The 21,993-nt window shown below is 33.5% G+C and overlaps 1 protein-coding gene across 2 annotated transcripts; it reads left to right on the top strand.

The window, feature by feature from the left end:
- The first annotated feature begins 7,605 nt into the window (after positions 1-7,605).
- On the top strand, positions 7,606-21,574 carry LOC145556002 (uncharacterized). 2 transcript variants are annotated; one of them, XM_081617695.1, is made up of 10 exons: positions 7,606-7,792; positions 7,883-8,122; positions 9,894-10,057; positions 10,519-10,617; positions 10,781-10,849; positions 10,932-11,072; positions 11,150-11,239; positions 19,085-19,252; positions 20,870-20,942; positions 21,059-21,574. In XM_081617695.1, exons 1-10 carry the CDS (start codon positions 7,723-7,725, stop codon positions 21,184-21,186), a joined length of 1,242 nt encoding a protein of 413 aa, XP_081473821.1. In that variant the 5' UTR covers positions 7,606-7,722; the 3' UTR covers positions 21,187-21,574. The 2 variants fall into 2 exon arrangements, with proteins under 2 accessions (XP_081473821.1, XP_081473822.1); XM_081617696.1 differs by having other exon boundaries at positions 7,657-7,792; positions 7,902-8,122.
- Positions 21,575-21,993: the final 419 nt, after the last annotated feature.

Raw genomic sequence — 21,993 nt, 5'->3', positions numbered from 1 at the left:
TAATGGATGTAGTGACTGTGTATTTGTATAGGTTACTCGATACAGAAATTTACATGAAAGTCCCTGAAGGACTAAAACTACCAGAAAACCACAAGCCTAGACAATTGCTTTCCATAAAACTAAAAAGATCACTTTATGGATTAAAACAATCTAGAAGGATGTGGTATAACCGTCTCAGTGAATACCTTATGAGAGAAGGATTCAAGAACAACCAAGTTAGTCCCTGTGTTTTCATAAAGCGATCACAATCAGGATTCGCTATCCTTAGTTTATGTTGATGATTTGAATATCATTGGAACCCCAAATGAACTCGAGAAAACTGCAAAATACTTGATGAAAGAATTTGAGATGAAAGACCTTGGGAAAACTAAATTTTGCCTTGGACTGCAAATTGAGCACTTGAGTCATGTTATTTTTGTCCATCAATCAAACTATACAGACGGAGTTTTGAAAAGATTCTTGATGGACAAAGCAACTCCAACCAACTTTCCAATGGTTGTTCATTCTTTAAATATGAAAAATGATCCATTCAGACCCCGAGAAGAAAATGAAAATATTCTGGGTCTAGAAGTACCATACTTAAGTGCAATTGGAGCCTTAATATACTTAGCTAACACTACACCCGACATAGCTTTCTCTGTGAACTTGTTAGCTAGGCACAACAATGCACCAACATATAGGCATTGGAAGGTAGTTCGACACTTACTCTGGTACCTACGAGGGACACAAGACCTTGGTTTATATTATCAACCGAAACAAGATGCTGCTCTCATTGGGTACGCAGACGCTGGATACTTATCAGATCCTCAAAATGCCAAGTCACAAAATGGATATGTGTACACTTATGGCGGCACTGCAATATCATGGAAATCAACAAAGCAGACATTGACCGCGACATCCTTAAATCATGCAGATGTGATAGCCCTCTATGAAGTAGGACGAGAATGTGTATGGCTGAGGTTGATGATCAGTAATATCCAAAAGGAGTGTGGAATGAACGCAATAACAGAAGACCCAACCATCATATTTGAAGACAATACATCATGCATTGCTTAAGTAACTGAAGGATATATTAATGGAGATAAAACAAAACATATTGCCCCAAAACTATTCTTCAAACATGATCTGCAAAAGGACGAGGAAATTGTAACACCCCAATAATTCTCTGTTTAAACCAATGAGTACCCTGAACAAAATCCAAGAGAATTACTGGCGTGCTACCGCCACGTGTTTAAACGTTAAGGCTATATCAGAAATTAGCAGCGGAAAAACTAAATCAGTTATATAAATAAGTTTCAAAACCAACGAATGAAACCAAATTAAGTGTTACAAGTCGAAACCATTAAGACCCTTATTCAAAACCCAACAAAAGTAGAAAATAAATAAAACCAGAGTTTAAATAAATTCAAAATTATGAAAAGAAATAAATTGCAAATAATAATCAACTATCCACTCCAAATCCCACAACCCTGATGCGAATAATGCTGCATGTGTAAGAACCTGTGGTTAATCTGCTCCCCAATATTACAAGTGTAAAAATTGGATCATCACAGGGTCATTAAAAGGCGAAGGCCATGACCAAAGAAAGACACACAAAAGTACGCAATTAATTAGCAAAGCTGAGTACATACAAGCTACGAAAGATAATAAGAAATTCCTAGCATGCTACTAATAACCAATCATCAAATATAATTTAATTATAGACTTAAACACATGACTCAACTGTTTACATTACTAAGACTTCACTAATTAATAATAGATAAATCATTTTATTTTATTCATTGGATTAAGCAATAGACAAGGTTGTCCAACCCATGCTCCATTTGGAACATCAATAAAAGAAAAACCTCATGCCTCCTTTCGGAAACATCAATAAAACATCCAACGACCACGGGCGCGACTCCGTGATCGTAGCTAGTATGAGATCTCATCTAACTCCTAGTTTTGAAAAGTATTTGAAATAAGAGACTCGTAGATCAGACGGCCTCGAGAAAAGTGCACGGCTAATACCCCGCGTACCCCAACCCTTGATTGTCATTACTCTAGATGTGCACAAATCTAAAGTTTTAATTTATTGCTCATCCATCTTGCACTTTACGTGATTTACATGTTTAGAATTGGTGATGACTCATATGCAAAACAATATAATCAATCAATATCACATCATTCCAAGCAATCCAAAGTTCCAATTCAGTTCTTGATTTATTAGTGGCAAACAATATTTAGTATTGAATCCTTTAACTACCTCGGTGTATAAACACCTTAAGTGCATAGGGCACTTCAAATCCTGAACCTCGTCCTAAAAGACTTTAATGAACTTCCTCTACTCAAATCATAATTAATTCATGAAAGAGTATTAAAAATTAACCTCATGGAACCATTATCAAAATTAATTCCACTTATAGACAACCAAGAATCCATAACCTTTAATTAATCATAACATATCCAATTGATAAGACAATCACTTATACATCACCCACAACCGTAGTCATGATATACTTATATCTCAAACATGCCTCATACACAATATACGGAAATCACAATGTATAACCAAACAATTTAGCCTAGTCATCCCTATACATGATACTAAGTTCTCGATTCGTCCTTAAACATGCTCCTAAAACCAAGGTTTCGTAACTTGTACGTACCTTGAATAAACGAATTGGTATGCCACTTTACTATCTAGAAATCACCTTCAATAAACTCCTCTCCTAAACCAAACAATAACATCTCAATCAATACCCAATCAATCAAATTTACAGCAATACTAACTTACTTTAAAACCTTCTCTTTAGTAAAGTTAAAATTAAAGGCTTATCTATAGTTCTTTAAATTTTCTTCATAAAAACCTTGAAATACACTCTTATACATGAAATTACAGCAAGTTTAAAGTTTAATAGAAATCTTAAAATTATTTTAAAACCCCTAACAATCTCCCCTTTGAATGAGCGATTAAACCCTCTATAAAACATCAAAAGTAGTACTTAGAAACTGTTTCCAACACTTTAGATTAATTAAAAACCATTCAAAACTTTATCAATACATCACTTTAATACTCAATTAAAAGTCTCTTAGGAAATAATCACTTCCTAAAAAACAACCAACAATTAATATTACTAACCCAAGTAATTTCCAACAATATATCATGATGAAAAACATCTTAAAAGTTCAATAAAAACATATATTTATGCTTAATTAACTTTAAACATAATTAATTTTATTAATCAAACTCAAGGATAAAATTTTAAGCATAAAAAAACTTCGTTAAAATAAAAAACTGCCCGAAAAATCATATTTAGAGGTTGAATTTGGCCACGAGGAGGTTTTGAATAAGGGCCACGTTGTTTCCATATGGAAAACTGTAACACCCCAATAATTCTCTCTTAAAACCTGTAAATACCCTGAAGAAAATCCAAGAGAATTACTGGCGTGCTACCGCCACGTGTTCAAACGTTAAGGCTTTATCAGAAAATAGCAGCGGAAAAACTAACTCAGTTATAAATAAGTTTCAAAACCAATAACCAAAACCAAATTAAATGATACAAGCTGGAACCATTAAGTTCCTTATTCAAAATCCAAACTAGAAGAAATAGTATAAAAATAAAACCGAGTTTAAATAAATTCAAACTTGCAAAAGAAAACAAACTGCGAACAATAACTAACTCTCCACTCAAAATCCCACAACTCTGATGCGAATGCTGCGTATGTAAGAACCTGTGGTTAATCTGCTCCCCAATATTACAAGTGTAAAAATTGGATCGTCACAGGGTCATTGAAAAGCGAAGGCCATGACCAAAGAAAGACACACAAAGCACGCAATCAGCAAAGCTGAGTACATATAAGCTGCAAAATAAATTAAGAAATCCATAACATGCTACTAATAATCAATCATCATGCATCATTAAATTATAGACTCAACACACGACTCAACTATTTATATTACTAAGACTCCATTAATTAATATTAGGTAAATCATTATTTTTATTCATTGGATTACGCAATAGACAAGGTTGTCCAACCCATGCTCCATTTGGAATATCAATAAAAGAAAAACCCCACGCCTCTTTTCGGAAACATCAATAAACATCCAACGACCACGGGCGCGACTCCGTGACCGTAGTTAGTATGAGATCTCACCTAACTCCTAGTTTTGAAAAATATTTGAAATAAGAGACTCGTAGATCAGACGACCTCGAGAAAAGTACACGGCTAATACCCCATGTACCCCAACCCCTGATTGTCATTACTCCAGAAGTGCACCAATCCAGAGTTTTATTGCTCATCCATCTTGCACTTTACGTGATTCACAGGTTTAGACTTGGTGATGACTCATATACATAACAATACAAACATTCTAAACACAGTTTAATTAAACAAGACAAGTTTCCAATTTCAATTCTTGATTAATTAGTGACAAACAACACTTATTATTTAATCCTTTACTACCTCGGTGTATAAACACCTTGAGTGCATAAGGCACCCCAAAACCTTAACCTCGTCTTATAAGACTTAAATCCTTCCTTTACTCATCCTGTTTGCATAATCATGAATGAGTAATAAATTAATCTTTTTACCAATCACATACCTTTGCCTCTAAACGCACCTTGCATAATTAGAGCACAAATAATACTTGCAATATAAAATAGTGCACGTCATACGAAATTCACAATGTATAACCAAAAAATTTAACTCAGTCAATCCTATACATGATACTAAGTTCTCGATCTGTCCTTAAACATGCACCTAAAAGAAAGGTTTCGTAACTTGTACGTACCTTGAATAAACGAATTGGTATGCCACTTTACTAACTAGAAATCACCTTCAATAAACTCCTCTCCTAAGCCAAATAATAATATCTCAATCAATACCCAATCAATCAAATTTACAGCAATACTAACTTACTTTAAAGCCTTCAAAATCCAAATCAAACAACACTTTAAAACCTTCCCTTTAGTTAAAATTAAAGGCTTATATATAGTTCTTTAAATTTTCTTCATAAAAACCTTAAAATACACTCTTATACATGAAATTACAGCAAGTTCAAAGTCTAATAAAAATCTGAAAATTATATAAAAACCTCTAAAAATCTCCCTTTTTAATGGGTGATTAAACCCTCTTTATAAAATATAAAAAGTAGTACTTAGAAACTATTTCCAACACTTAAAACTTCAATAAAAACATATATTTATGCTTAATTAACTTTAAACATAATTAATTTTATTAATCAAACTCAAGGATAATATTTTAAGTATAAAAAACTTCGTTAAAATCAAAAACTGCTCGAAAATCATATTTAGAGGCTGAATTTGGCCACGAGAGGGTGGTGCATACTACCAAATGTAGTGAATCTTTCTTAAAAGTTGTTTCCACATGAAAAACAGTACTTTTTTCTCAAAATCGGATGAGTTCAGAACCTGATCGGGATTAAAACGGGATTAATATTAACGAACGAAAATCTAAAAATTAAAACACGAATCTACGTATTCAAAATAATCTGGAATTAAATTAAACTAATCAGTAATTATAATCACCAAAATTTCAAAACATCATTACTATAAAAGCCCTAAATCAATTGTTCATAAAAACCCGAAAATCATGATTTTCAATAAATTGAAACCCTAGGTTTATAATTCATTAAATATGAAAATTTATAACATAAATATAATCTGAAATTTATAATCTTTATACCATTAAAATATAATTTGATACTAAAAATATAATCTTTATACTAAAATCAAAACCCAAAACAATTAAATTAACATTAAGCAAAATAATGAAACAAAGGAGGATGAAAATAAGACTAACCTTTTTGTGTGGGAAATTTTTGGAGATTCATGGGGTATTTATAGGAGAGAATTATTGTAGGGTAAAAAGAAAGATTGGGCCTCATAAAAATAATGGGTCGATTAAGTAAACAAATGGGTTAGGCTTGTGCGATTAGACATAAATTGTAGAATAAAGGTGCATAAAATAATTTGTTCAAATAATTTTCGACCCAGATTAATAATTTGAAACTTTTTAAAATTAAATTATGGAAATAACAAATAAATATTATAAATAAAATAAATTTTCATTTATAAAATATTTAAAAATACGGGGAATTACAAAAACACTACTTTTGTATCAAAATTGGATGAGTTCAGAACCTGATCGGGATTAAAACGGGATTAATATTAACGAACGGAAATCTAAAAATTAAAACACGAATTTACGTGTTCAAAATAATCTGGAATTAAGTTAAACTAATCAGTAGTTATAATCACCAAAATTTCAAAACATCATTACTATAAAAGCCCTAAATCAATTGTTTATAATAACCCTAAAATCATAGTTTTTAATAATTAAAAACCCTAGGTTATAAAATTTACAAAATCTGAAAATTATGACATTTATAAAATCTGAAATTATAAAGTTTCATCAAAATACAATTTGATACTAATTAAATTAATTACAAACAATAAAATCAAACCCATAAATCAATAATTATAATTACACAAATTAATAAAACAAAGGAGAAAGAAAATAAGACTAACCTTTTTGTGTGGGAAATTTTTGGAGATTCATGGGGTATTTATAGGAGAGAATTGTAGGGTAAATAGGAAGATTGGGGCCATTGGGCCTCATAAAAATAATGGGTCAATTAAGTAAACAAATGGGTTATGCTTGTTTGATTGGACATAAATTGTAGAATAAAGGTGTATAAAATAATTTGTTCAAATAATTTTCGATCCAGATTAATAGTTTGAAACTTTTAAAATTAAATTTTGGAAAATAACAAATAAATATTATAAATAAAATAAAATTTTATTTATAAAATATTTAAAAAATACGGGGGATTACAGAAATAGATATCCAACAAATTCAGTCTTGTGAGTTGTGAAAATCTTGCCGACCTGTTCACCAAATCACTTCCTTTGAAGAAATTTGAGCAGTTAATTCACAAAATTGGAATGTGACATCTTCGCGAACTATGCTGAAATAAGGGGGAGTATTATATGTATTACATTTTTTTTCCCTTCGATCAAGTTTTTATCCAACTGGGTTTTTCCTAACAAGGTTTTTAACGAGGCAGTATAACAAAGCATATAATACAATATCGTTGTACTCTTTTTCCCTAGTTATGGTTTTATCCCATAGGGTTTTACCTAGCAAGGTTTTTAATGAGACAACAAATACCTTTTTATGTATGTATAAGTATGGGCGTTCAAGGGGGAGTGTTAGAAGATAACGTGAATGTCGATTATTGATTTGATGTTACAATGCTCATATGAGTCCAAACTCTTGTGAACTCATATGACTATATACTCCCTCCGCATTCAATTATCTGCAACATTTGCCATAATTGGGTGCTACCTATTATCTGCAACAAATTGGGTGCCACTTTCTCTCTCCTATTTCTCTCCTTTTTCCAACTTAATTAAACACCCTAACTTGTCATTAAACTTCCCTAAAAATTTTGCCTTAAAGTCCGTAAAAGTTGTCTTTGTTGCAAATAATTGAAACCGGAGGGAGTATATGTAATTATTGTACTCCTACTTGAATACTCATGACTATATAAAGAGTGTCATACAAGTGTAAATGGCACACACTACCAATTTCCCCATCTTCATCTTAAGAAATTTAGATAGTAAAGTACTAGAATTCTAGAAATCTAGGATTTGCCGTTGTGTGAGTGGGTGTGACTTTTGCTCTTCCATCCTGCAAATTCAAAGTCTCAAAGATATGTCTTTCCCGTTGTGCGCTTCCTCCGTTCAAATTCTAAAGTTATTTCCACTACATTCTCCCATTTCAAGTAAGCTACTTTCCCTTTTAGTTTGAAATTCAATTTTGTTAACGCTTATTTATTTGATTTTAATTCCTGCATTTGGTCAATTAATCGTAGGAAAATGGGAAAATTGCAGATTAAAAACTGGGATTTTCTACTCATTGAACAATCACTCCAGAAACTGTAAGAAAATCAGTTTGCAATTGAATTGTTGTTCAAAAATGGGTTCAAATGGAGATTCGAAATTGGTTTGGATATGGACTGAGAATAAGCAAGTAATGACTACTGCAGTTGAAAGAGGATGGAATACTTTTGTTTTTGATGTCAATTCTAAAGAGCTTGCCAAAGATTGGTCTTGTAAGTTTGCTTTAATATTTGAATCATTCTACATTTGCTATTTGGTATCGTAATTGGTTAATTGTAAGTTTTACAGCCCATTTGGTGGGCGATAATAAATGGTCGTGAGTATTATTTTGTTTGGAGAGCCTCATGTCTAATGGGTTGTTAATTGTATTAGTGGCTTGCAAGTTGTAATTGTGATTATAGCTCTTTAGTTTTTTGTCTGAATTTGGTTAATTTATTGAGATGTCTATTAAAAGAATGCAAAAAAAAAAAAAAAAAAAAACAAGAAAAGTACAGGAAGAAAAAAAAAGAGAACATTGAAACAAAGAGAACATTGAAACACTGCTTTACAAAAGTAAGAATTGTGCAAAAGTTTGGCATGTGGTTGTAGAAGTTTACATTAACTAGTTATATCAATTGTATGTATGTAATGTGTGGTTGGTGCACTCGTGTATCCGGAAAGAACATAGCTATATTTAAAAGAACATGGGTGGAAAAAAGAACTTTATAAATATTTATAAAAAACACGAGCATAATATGTTCTTTAAGTTTGATTATTATATTCTTTGATTTTATGTTCTTTACATTATACAATATGTTCTTTAATGTATGTACATAAAAAAAAATATTAAAAAAAAATCATCCGATTAACTCAGAAAAAGAACATGTTTTTTAATGTATTATCATGTTCTTTTTGTAAAGACTTTATGTTCTTTGGGCACTAGAGGTGATCAAAGTTAGACCGCCCTGGCAGCCCGATTTTGAACGGGTTTGGGAAGAATTTTTTCGCCCCCAAAATTGAGTCGGACCCGGCCGTAATTTAATTTTTTTAGCCGGTTTGGGAATGCGTTTTTATGCATTTTAGTTGGATTATTTTTGACTCGACCTGAAAAGCCCGCATGGCCGGACCATTTTGGGCGGGTTTGGGCACAAAAATTTCGACCCAAAACTTGGCCTGACCCGATAAGTGAGCTGATTTTTTAACCTTGGCCCGGCCTGCCCAATGATCATCTCTATCTTTGTCAAACACATGCATGTTCTTTTTTGTCAAATATAATGTTTTTTTTCAAACACGTTCAACCACCTGATTAACCATGAAAAATAACATGTTCTTTTTGTAAAGACTTTATTTTTTTGTAATGTCATGTTCTTGTCAAACACAAACATGTTCTTTTGTCAAACGCAGGTATGTTCTTTTTCAAACACTAGAATGTTCTTTTTTTGGCCCATGTTCTTTAAAATATGTCTAATGTTCTTTCGGTGCACTATACTATTTTCAGTATGCATGTGTATAATTATGGTGTGTGATAATTATACAAAAAAAAGGCAATCAGTAGAAAGCAACATGAGCCTGAAAGAAATTATTCCCCCCATCATAGTTTTTGATCTTAAATATCATCTGTGCAACAAAGGGCAAGAGGTGTTGAAGCAAATAGAGTGTGTATATAATAAATTGTTGTCATGGATTGAATCTTGATTATGAGTTAACTCATCAGAATTGAGAATGGTGGCCTGAAGGGGCAATAAAGAACTAGTGTCTTGTTTTTGCATTGGGTATATCTAGGTACACGTTTTCATAAGATAGCCTAGGTTTTTTTGCCTTCTGTTATCTCATATGTTTAAGTACGAAGCCAAGTTGGTGAACCACGTTAAATTTGCGTCTGCTTGCATTTTGCTCTATTATATCTTTTCTCACAAAGGAAACATAGTGTAGGTTTCACAATTCTGTTTATCTTCTGACTGTTTTGATGATTACTGTTCTATGTCTTGCATATATATCATGCAGCAATTGCATTGATAAATCCTGTGTACGCCAAAGACGGAGCACTGTTAGACCCAGAAAATAGAAGTGTAGCTTCATTATTGGAGATATCATCTCCTCAACAGTTAGACCAAATGCTTCTCACAGATTTGTCAGAGAACACTGTCATTCATTTACTAGATTGGCAGGTATACTCACTACTACATAACGGTAATAGCCTTATATCTATAGAACATAGGGTCATATACAGTTCCAGAAGTTTGTTTATTTCCTGATTCTCTAGGACTGATATTGGTGGGTGCGTTGTCATCAATCTTATTGGCATTTGCTAAAGTTAACTTGTAAATCTGTAATAAGGGCATCTGCCTGTTTGGACTTCCACCTCTCCATTTGTTTTATCAGATAATTGCAAAAGGAAATTTATTTCATCCCCTCTTTTTAAGGATTGATAAAATGGAAGCAATAGATCTCTTAGATGAAGGGTTTCTAACATATTAAATATTGTAATTGGAATTGTGCACCCTGTTGATCTACAATGATTCTAGGATGCCATGGTTGATTATCTCTGAATTTCAGTTACTTGACTGTCTTAACTGCTTATGTTACCCTGATTGATTTTATTTTTAACCTATCTGCTTTGCTTCTTTAGGTGATACCTGCGGAAAATATCATTGCCGCTTTCCAAGGAAATGACAAGAGAGTTTTAGCTGTTGCTGAAACTTTCATAGAGGCCCAAAATTTCCTAGAGGTATTATGCCAATGTTCTATAAAGTCAATGCTTTGTCTTGCAATACTCATCCATTGCTTCAAAAATCATTTAAATGATACTTCTGCTGTATATAAAACCTACTTTTTATTTTTAGAAAAAAAGAAACTTAATCCCTTTCGAAATTATTGAATGTGATTTTTAGGCACTGGAACATGGTCTTGGTGGCGTTGTCTTAAAAGTTCAGGATATTGACCCGGTTCTCAAATTGAAGGTAAGTTTGCCAGATGTAGCTGCAAATCTGCAATGCTATTAATTGTGTATTTTGTACGCAATATCATAATAATAGTTGTCAGGATTATCTTGACAGGAAAAATGAAGCCAGAAATTGCTTGACACTGATAAAAGCAACGATAAATCAAGTACACATGGCTGGAATGGGGGATCGTGTTTGTGTGGATCTCTGTAACCTTATGAAACCTGGAGAAGGACTTCTGGTCTGTTCTTTTTCTTGTTCTCTTGTTTATTAATAGTTTTGCTTGACATTCATATAATGTTCTGAATTTTGTCTTAGGTGGGTTCTTTTGCTCGAGGACTTTTTCTTGTGCACTCTGAATGTCTGGAGACTGATTACATTGCTAGTCAGCCTTTTAGAGTTAATGCGGTGAGTCTTGCAGTTTCTTTCTTATTTTTTTCAGTCATCAAACTTCATGGTTATTAGTAACGGTAGGATGCTTGCAATTATGCTTAAAAATACAATCTAAGATATGCACGCTATGCGTGTACAGCATAAGAAATATACTAATAAATTATTATATGTTCCTATGAAAGCTGAAAAACCATATGTCTAAAACTAAAACCACACTTCTTGTACATACTTGGAGATAATGAAATGACGCTATGAAATTAACTTTGCAAATATTATCCTTTTGAAACGACAAACATATTTTTGTTGCTTGCATTGTTTTGGTCTTAAAAAGATTTCATTAGTTATTTAAGACATTTCTAAGTATCTAACCATAGCTATGAAATTAGTTGATAATAAATCTAATTACTGTGTATGTAGAACGTTACAGAAAATAAGGGAAGAGAACTTCTCTATAAACAACATATGTAGTGAACTTCTCAAGCATGTTTTCATAGGTATGCAATTAAGGTCTAAAGTCCATCGACTAAAGAAAATACTAACAGATCATCAAAATAAAGAAACAAGGTGTAAGAAAAGTACATGAAAACCGTCGCTCATTCTCATCAATGGATTTTCAAATTTGAATTCCTTGTTCATTTATTTGAAATTTCGTTACAAATTTGGTGAGCATTTTAAATTAACCTAAGGCTAATAACCAATTTGTGAACCCCCCCCCCCCCCCCCCAAAAAAAAAAAAAAAAAAAAATTCCAACTATTTCAAAAACATTAGAGAAAGCTTAAAATAGTAGATTAGGGCCTTAGGGGTAGTAACACCTCACTTAGACCACATTCTTAAGTGATAAGGCTAACTATATATAACCACTAAACAAATGTATTCAAGAGCCATATATTTATCATAATTATAAGCCGTAACTAGATTAAACTAAGTATTACAAAATGTCTAGCTTTGATCTTGTGCGATTGAAGTTGAACTAATGCCTTTGCATATTGGGTATCTTTGATCTATTTCTCTTGGACTTTCAACAAATGAATTTAATTTTTCTTTCTAGCATTAATTGTTAGTGATTTTGGTTTAGTATATTTCATGAAACATATATAAATTATAACTAACAATAAAATTTGAAAATTATTTGTAAAGATCTACTTGGGTTGAGTTTTTCCGCATCCAAACAATCTTATTATGGTATCTAGATGGTCTTGAACCCATCTAAGTTATTGTCAACTTTAAATTGTTGGAATAATTGCCCTGCTTATAAGATGATGGAAATGACTTGTCATATGCAATAAAATGCATCTCCATAAATGTGTTATTAAATAATAGAAATAACTATGACCGCTTGAGATAGATATGTGCACATTGACATATTGGGTTTAAATTTTGCTAGATGATCTTGTCAACACTTGGTTGATGCCATTGTTGTATGATAGTCGACTGTTATTCAGCTACTTAAATGCCTTAACCACAAAAAAATGTCCATATAGAAATGGAATTCTAGTGACGGAATTTGATCCGTTTCTTTAGAGACAGAATATAAAATCCGTCTCTAAATTAATGAAGAGACGGAATCAAAAAATCCGTCTCTAAATTAGAGACAGAATTAAAAAATCCGTCTCTAAAGTAGAAACGGAATTCAAAATCTGTTTCTGGAAACGGTTTTTTTTTTTCGTCACTAAATTTAAAGACATTTTTTTCCCGTTGCTACATTAGAGACGGAATTTTTTTTTCTCTGTGCTGATATGAGCAACAAATTTCTAATTCCGTCTCTAAATTATGTTTGAAACGAATTATGTAAAATATTACTTTGGAGACGAATTATGTAAACTAGGACGGATTTGTTTTGCCTTTTCTTTTAATTCACTTTGTTTTTTTTAAAGAGTATTTGTATATGTTGCTAGTAATTACAATGAACAAAGAGGTAAACGACTAGAACTAAAAAGCCGAAGAGCCTTTAACTTGCTAGCTTGAAAAGGTATCATACAAACAGTCTTAATCTCTAAAAGTAGTTTAAGTTGCGGCAGGGGATTTTGGACTCAAGTTCTACTTAATCAAAGAGGACCTTTGTCACTCATTCAACATGTAGTCGGCTAGAAAAATATAAGTTCTCACTTATGAAAATATTGTGGGATCAAATACTACCGTTTAAGGTTTAAATTATTTTGAGATGGGTGACTCCTTCTTACCACAAACTTAGACTTAAGGTGTCATAAATTTGGAGAGGTTATTCTCACACTAACCTAAATTTTAATTCTTTGTTCGGTCAAGGGTATCTATTCCATCCTCAAAATCTTATTGCTAAAAGAAAACAAAAATTCATTCACATAATATTCAATATCATCATCGAGGACTACTTTTAAATAAAAAGGGTTTTTAAAATTTCATTTTTTTATTCTTTTTTGTTTGTGCGTGTGTGTAACTAAGGGATACAATGTGAAAACAAGCATACAGTCCACATCTTTTTTTCTTTCATTTTTCAAGAGAAGTATATACAAGATAGCAGAGGAGAAGTAACAATTGACTTTGGTGTAGTGCCTCTTAATTGTTTAAGATAGTAAAAGATGATTTGTGAGTATTGAATACTCCATCTGTTTACTTGCAATATTTTGAATGGACACGCTTGCCGATGCACATGTTTGACCGTTGATATCTTTTATTATATATTTATATAAGTTATAAACAGTTTATATTAAAAAACTATACATTAATATAGACCCAACAACATCTTATATGATTACATTGACTTTCTTATAATAGTTAAAAAAGATGGTCAAAGGGAGATGTGTGAATAGTGCAAAAAGTCAAACCGTTGCGAGTAATTTGGGACGTAGGGAGTAGTAATAATTCAAACAAACATGATCATAAGCGAATCTCGCAAATAAGATCTCGATCTCATTACACCCTAGCGTGGTAATTGCAAGCCAGTACTTATGAGGGTGTAGTGGGTTCAAGTTCAACAAACATTAGATTCACATTAGCAAGTTTTAAATCACTACTTTCAACCATAATTTAAAGCTCTAAAGAGTCCACCAATCATTTCACAATCCACCCATGTACTTGAGTTTGCAAAAACTTAACACAATTCAACTTTATGCTCAAAATCAACTCCAATATTACCATTCAAGGACACTTATACCACCATTAAAACAACTATGAAAATAAGATATCACAAGAGAGGAAAGGAGAGAAAGGAGTAAATTAACTATGAAAATTTTACATTTAGGGTTTTAGGTTTTAAAGGAAGCAAGTATGGATTCAATGGGAGCAAAACCATCATCGAACGTAAGAAAAACATAAAATTCACTAATTATCAAGGATAAAAAAATGCACTCACCATCAAGAACAACCAAACTTAAATTACCCAAAATCCAATCCCAGGCAAATGAAGGATAATGGAAGAAAACCTACCCTATCTCCAAAAGACTCTGAAACCCCTACAAATCATGCACCTAAGTCCATATGTAGTTAAATTAACACACACACCCTAGGCTCGATCAGAGCATCGTCCTCGGTGCAAAGCAATAAAAACAAGAATGGGGGGGGGGGGGGAGGGAGCGATAGGGGTTCTGCTGCGCCTAAGGTGCGCCTCAATGCGCCTCTTTAAAGTGAGGCGCATTATATGGCTAGTTAAAGAAATTCGCTTCAAGTGTGCCTAACCAAAATTGCCTGACCATGCCAAATTAAGCTCATACCCCTCTCGCTAAAGCCCCGTTGCTAGTTGGAATGGGAATAACAAACCCACTTACCCGTAGAGGTAAGTGCCCTCCACCCAAGTTATAGCGCCCCATCCCTTCACAACCTATTAACTGAGAGTGTTGACTATAGGGGTGACTCGAACCACTTTTATGACCCCAAGGAACTCATTGTACTTTCCGAGTGTTTTGATCTTCCTTTTGAGTGGCAACACGAGATGCACCGTGGCCACTATGGGTGGTCCCAATGGGTAGGACATATACCCACCACCTAAGGATAACTAGGCCTTTAGGCCTACCCCCTTTCTTCTTTGCATAATTTCGTACCAAGAATGGTGCTCAGTTCTAGCTTGGAGGGATGGTGCTCCGTTTTATGGGCTTGGGTGCATGGTTTGTTGGGGTTTGGGAGTCTTGTGTGCTGAGTAGGGGTAAGTCTTCTTCCATTATCTTCCCATTTGCCTAGAGTTGGATTTTGGGTAGCTTATGCTGTTTGTGATGGTTAGTGGATGGTTAATCTTTGATGGCTGGTGCACTATGTGTTTTTCTTTTAGAATTAGATAATGTTTGATGATGAGATATTGTGTTAATGCTTTTACCTCCCTTTGAATCCAAATTTGCTTCCTTTGAAACCCTAAATACAAAATTCTCATAGGTAGTTTACTCCTTTCTCTCCCTCCTTCTCTTGTTATAGCTTATTTTGATTGTGGTATTAGTGTCTTTCAAAGGTAAAATTGAAGTTGATTTTGAGCATGAAGTTGTACTGTGTTAGTTTTTGGCCTTTTGCAAATTTTGGTATATGGATGGCTTGTAAAAAGATTGGTTGGCTCTTTAGAGCTTTGGATTGGATTGAAAGTGATGGTTTAGAACTTGCTAATGTGAATCTTATGCTTGTTGAACTTGAACCTTGCTACAACTTGAATAAGAACCAGCTTTCAATTACCACGCTAGGTTGAAGTGGGATCAAGATGTTATTAGTGAGAATCACTTATGATCATTTTTGTGTGCATTGTTAGCAACAAATCTTCTTTGACCATCTTATACAATTAAGAGACACCAAATCAAAGTCACTGGTACCTTTTCTTTCCTAAATTCTTATACATATTTCTTTTAGAAAAAGGCTATGAGGATCTAGGTACTATATTGCGGAATTTTTCGAATCTTATCCGTTCAACCTAATTAGGAGCAATATGCATAACACATAAGAATCACATAATAATGTTTTTGAAGCGTGAATTCCACGTTATGATTAGCTACGCATTCAGGGAGAAATAGAACGCCAAGTGTTGCTCCTTAACTTGGCACACGAGGCTTCAATTGGACATCCACCAAAACTATATTGGAAAGAGGCAAACCACCACGAACAACTGGCCACCACCAAACTACCACACGCACGTGAGGACGAGGGAGAAAGAGAGAAAGCTAGGTTTCATGTTTGCTAATTAGGGTTTGTTGAATGGTCAACCTTAGGCACCAAATCTATATATAATCATATTATATCTAGATTAGGAATAAACCTAAATCCCATCAAACTCCTTCATATGGCCGACCACCTAGATGGAGGACCCATTATGGGCATTTCCACCTATGTTCAATCTATGCCTCATAGGGTAACCTTATAGGATTCATTCTAATGGGCTTTAACCTATTATACCAGCCCAAAGAAAAATGAAAACCCTTTTTATTTTAGAGTGGTTCCCAACGGTGATATTGAATTGTATGTGAATGGATTTTTGCTTTCTTTTAGTAATAAGATTTCGAGCATAGAATAGATATCCTTAATTAAACATAATAGCAAAGTTAGGGTAGTGTGAAAATAACCTCTCCAAATATATAAGATTCAAAATGTTTTGCCTATCCCAAGGGAGTTTGAAAAGATAGTAATTGTCTAATTGATCCCTCCATGTTTTCATAAGTGAAGTTTTATATTTTTCTTGCCGACTACATTTTTAATGAGTGACAACAATCCTCTTTGATTAAGTACCTACATCAAGAAATAGAGTCCCAACTCCGAAGAAGATTGTGGCTGAAACTACTCTTAGAAGATAGTTTTGTATGATACCTTTTCAAGCTAGCAAGTTTTAGGTCTTCGACTTTTAGTTTTAGTGGTTTGCCTCCTTGTTCATTGTAATTATTAGTATCTTAGCTTTATGTTCTCTAATAAAAGAAAAAGAAAAAAGTGATCGAAAAGAAAAAACAAAAGAGTGATCAATAACCACCACTGGCAAATAATTAAATAAGCTTGGGGGTATACTGGTATACTTTTGCTACAAGTTTAGTTTTGTTTGTGATTTAATCAAGGATACAACCTTTCCTTAGGTTAGTTTTCAATATATCACATCCAACTTGGAATCAATTGCAGACAATCTTATACTTCTTCTATGCCTTAACCTTGTTATGGATCTTCTAGTTTTGTATGGTGAATTTGAGAGTAGTTGAATCCATTGTCGGTGACAAAAGTTGGTTCACAAGCATATGGAGATGGTACTTTCCATTGAGATGTTGAATAAATAACCTTCAAACCTGCTTACTTCCATCTCTTTTGAGAAGTCACAAGATGCTACTAATAGGGTAAATTTAAACTTTGGTAGGGAACACGGTAAGTTGGTTCACAAGCATATGGAGATGGTACTTTTCATTGAGATGTTGAGTAAAATAACCTTCTAAACTACTTCTATCTCTTTCGAGAAGTCATGAGATGCTACTAATAGGGGAAATTTAAACTTTGGTAGGGAACACGGTAAGATGGGTTGAATATGCCTAAGTCGAGTATTTTTTGGGAAGGTTACCTAGGTCTAAGATAGTTATGCTCGTGGTTGATCTTAAATAGTTACCTCATGCTTGATTTTTATTGCTTAAGGATTCTTATATCTAATGCATGTGGTAAAGTGGAATTATGAGAATTACTAGGCACCAAAGTGGAATTATGTCAAATCTTAGGGCACTAAAGTGAAAATTATCCTAACGACCATGTATTTTCTTTAGAGAGAACACATGAGAAATTTGATAGTTTTTTAATATCCTTCACAAGTATTATACATTATGAAATGAAAATCACTTACACAAATGTTTCCCCTTGAGGACGTAAAACCAATTACGTTGCTTAGCATAAGTGCATATTTAACCATACTACCTCCATTTCCATTTGATCTTAACATTTACAATTTGCATAAATTTTAATAAAATTGATGAGTGAGTCTGTGAGTGGGTGGATGCTAGAAAAAAGTGGTTCAAGTAATAGAAAATGTAAAAAGGAAAAAATAACACTACCAGTTTTAAATACTGATATTTTTCTTTAAAAGGTCTTAACTATCTATTAACTCATAGAGTTCCCAACTTAGGGGGATTCTTCTTAAACCAATCCCTAACTTATTATGACCAGGTACACTGGTTAAAATTGTCATGTGTTAAAATTTTAGTGGTCTGTTTTAAGGTGAAGAGAACAAAGCCTAAAGGAAGGGGGTGGGTGTTTAGAGTGGTGGAGGATTAATATTTAACGCCTAATTAAGACTAGATGTGTGGCACTATTTGCTGGTTAAACCGGTTAAAAATATGTAAGGGACCGTTTAAAAAGGACTCTCCTAAAGTTAAGACCGCCATGAGTTAATCGATAGTTGGGACCTTTTAAAGAGCATCGGCCATAGATGGGAATCCTGGTGTCAATTTCATGTATAAAAAGTGAACTGGTTTAAGAAAAAAGTATATAAAATAAGTGTGGAAAGGTGAAAATATTGTGGGTAAAGATGGTTAATGTAGTAAAAGGGGTTTTGCTATAAATTGAATAAATTAAAAGTGTTAAAAAGCTTTTAGACACACCAAAATGGAAAGTGTCAAGATCAACAAGAAGCATAGGTATTTTCTTGCAACTCTTGCAGGTTTAGAAATAAACAGGTCTGAACTACACCTTGATGATATTTTAAAACGTCATTTCTCAAAATATTACTTACGATGAAGGTATATATCTGAATGATCATCCCCCAATGACTGCTAGTCTATTATCCACCAAAATCCTTGCAACATAAAACAATTTATCAGATATTAGCTCCATTAACTTCCTCATGCATAGAGGCTGCATCATACGAATAATCCAAACAGTATCTTATCCGAACAATATAATGGCCTTGTGTATGTGATATGATATTCGTAACATACTTAAGTGTGCACATGAATTTTTAGGGACCTGTACATGCATATGTTGCTGTCCCCGGTGGAAAGACATGCTACCTGTCTGAGCTAAAATCAGGGAAAGAGGTGCTTGTGGTTGATCAGAATGGACAGCAAAGAACTGCAATTGTTGGTCGTGTTAAGATAGAGACCAGACCATTGGTTCTAGTAGAAGCCAAGGTATGTGCTTGTCTTCCATCTGCCAAGCTTTGATCCATGCGTCTTTGTAAGTTGTCGTAGTAGTGTTTTTCATGTCTTCTACAAAACTAGTATCATAATTGTCATGCTGTATAACTGGGAAAGGGCAACTAGAAAATTTTCAAGTAACATCCTACTAAGCCTTCTCTTCTATGTTCAATAAAGTTGACTGAGTCATCGCATCTGTAAATTTTGCAAACTCATGTTCAAGTTTGTGAAGCATGGAGATGAAAGGGCGGAGAAAATGGATGGCAGTTATTCTTTCCATTTTGGTGTGCAGAGGTTTTAAACAGTTTTCTGTACCTTTTTCCTTCCACAAGCTCAAACACCTTTGGGGCATTCCGTAAAGTATACAGCTATGAGCTATCCCCCACTCCTGAACACCCTAGAAAAGAGGACAAGGGAAAATAAAGAAAAAAGAAATTGATGTTATTTTTTACATCCACAAAAGGCCCTCCAAATTGTGCGCAATCCAGTTGTTACAGGCTGTGTTTAAGGAAAAAAGATAGCTTCTGGGTAAGATTGTTTACGTTGCTGAATCCAGACTACTCAAGAAACCGAATTACATTGCATGCTCTATTCTCTCTGCCGTTCTGAGTAGAGTATTTTGAAGTACTTTACCTGGTGGATAATGAAGGAGACTACATTCTCTATTTTTGTAGTTCCCATATTGACTTTTTGCAGTATTCATGTAATCCACTTTGACCATATATTTATTAACTATATATGAAGGTGATTGTTATCATGGAATACGCCATTGGATTTTTCTTAATGTCTAATTAATAAATAAATAATCAACTTTTTACTGTGTTCTACTTGTAACCTTATAGGTAGCAAAAAATATTACTCCGTAATGATTCAGTAGTACATTGACAAACATTTGAAGACAACATGATAAAATTAAAGAAAGCGGTGGAAGTGTATGTTATCACTGATACAACTTTAGCCATTTCAGTGTGGCATCCGGCAGAGATTGCTGAGATAGGTGAAATTGCTATCCTTTGTCAAAAATGAGCTGTTTACTGACAAATACACTTTAATTTTTTCTTGTGCATGCTGTTTTTGCTCTACTAGAGAGTACCAAATGATTATATTATGCCGGAAGGGCGGAAGGCCCAGAAGGGGTACTGAAGGGAAAGCTACTGAAAGTAACATAGTGCTGATATTTTATGTTTCTGAATAGAGATTTGCTGCTGTCTTGTATTCAACAGAGCACTCTGTTCACATGATAGTGATTGGCAGAAAGGAGGAATTAAAAAGTCGTTGACTAAGATGATATCGACAGTTCTATCTTTATTGAAATAGGGTGTTCATCCTAAACACATGATGAGGTACTTGGGGAAAACTTCTTAGGTGAATCTACCTGACACTAATTAGAAGATTAATCTGGTGACGGTTTCAATTTTTTAGCTTGGTGTTGCAAATCTTGCAATCTTAATACTCTAATATGTGTTTGATGTGCATCTGTTCAGTCAGTGTTGATATTTTTTTTTGTTTCTTTAGTTGGATTGTGGGTAAATAATTTTATATCTTTCATCTAATCACTATATATTCTCTACTCAATGCACTTCTGCTGAGGTCTGTTGTTCTCGTTTGCAGGATTCTGATCAAAGTTCTTACAGTATACTCTTACAGAATGCAGAGACAGTTGGTTTTGTTTCTCCTCATGGAGGTTCATATTCAGATTCTCTTGATCTTAATTTTCTTACTCTTTTTTTTTTTTTTTTTTTTTTTTTTTTTTTTTTTCGTTTTTGGAGATGGATTTATTCATGCATCACTTTACTGCAGGACATGGTTGTGAAAGAACTCCAATTCCCGTGACTTCTCTGAAAGTTGGTGATGAAGTTTTGCTCCGGGTGCAGGGTGGAGCTCGGCACACTGGGATAGAGATTCAGGAATTTATTGTAGAAAGGTAAAGATGCTGCTGATTACCTCTTTGGGCAGTTTTCGATCTATTGTCTGGAATTTAGTACCCCTATTATGTTGTTATCTTCTAGCAATCATGAGGTATATGTTATTTGATTTGTTATTTTGGTAAAGAGCTTGTGCACCCTGCGGCCTTCACCCAGCTTGGTGTGTGTATTCATTGTCACGTGCGTAACAGTGGTGATAGGGCATGTTTACATCATGTATCACGTGTTGATTCATGAGTGAGACCTGCTAGTCTAAATTGGAACATTTATTGTCTATATATATATATGCATGGGTAAAGAAATCAATAAATTGTGTGACAAAAGTTGTAAAAGATGTATTTTTGTTTCTTTATAACATTGTAGATTTGTAGGTAATATAAATTTTTCATAATGTGGTGGTGTAAGTTTTGATGTTATACCATGGTTGTTCGAGACAAATTTTAGATTAGGTTTTAATTCATTTATTTTGAGGAGTTTGATAATAATCTAATAGCCGAATAATACAATTATGTTAAATTAAAAAGGAAAAAAATATAGATTACAAAAAAAGCGAGTTATTTGGGCTAAAAATTGAGTGCAGCGATTAAAAATATATCAAAAGTATCAAAAATGAAGAATTATTTAATGAGCAAAGTGGGTGATTTAGGGCCTGTTTACATTTATTTAATTTCACTTCAGTTCAGATCAGCTCCAATCAGTTTAGTTTTGTTTAGCTCCAATCAATTTAGTTCTGTTCAGTTCGGCTCTAATTAGTTCAGTTCAGCTCTAATTAGTTCAGTTCATCTCTTAATTCCCCTCTCTCATAAAATA

This window comes from Chenopodium album, chromosome 8 (assembly GCF_948465745.1).
Source record: "Chenopodium album chromosome 8, dcCheAlbu1.1, whole genome shotgun sequence".
Taxonomy (NCBI): Eukaryota; Viridiplantae; Streptophyta; class Magnoliopsida; order Caryophyllales; family Amaranthaceae; genus Chenopodium; species Chenopodium album.
This window is presented reverse-complemented; position numbering and strand designations above follow the sequence as displayed.

Coding starts and splice junctions, on each gene's coding strand:
- LOC145556002 (XM_081617695.1), top strand. CDS start 7,723: ATGTCTTTCCCGTTGTGCGCTTCCTCCGTTCAAATTCTAAAGTTATTT. Junction 10,058..10,518: donor TTCATTTACTAGATTGGCAG/GTATACTCACTA, acceptor TTGCTTCTTTAG/GTGATACCTGCGGAAAATAT. Junction 11,240..19,084: donor AGCCTTTTAGAGTTAATGCG/GTGAGTCTTGCA, acceptor ATGAATTTTTAG/GGACCTGTACATGCATATGT.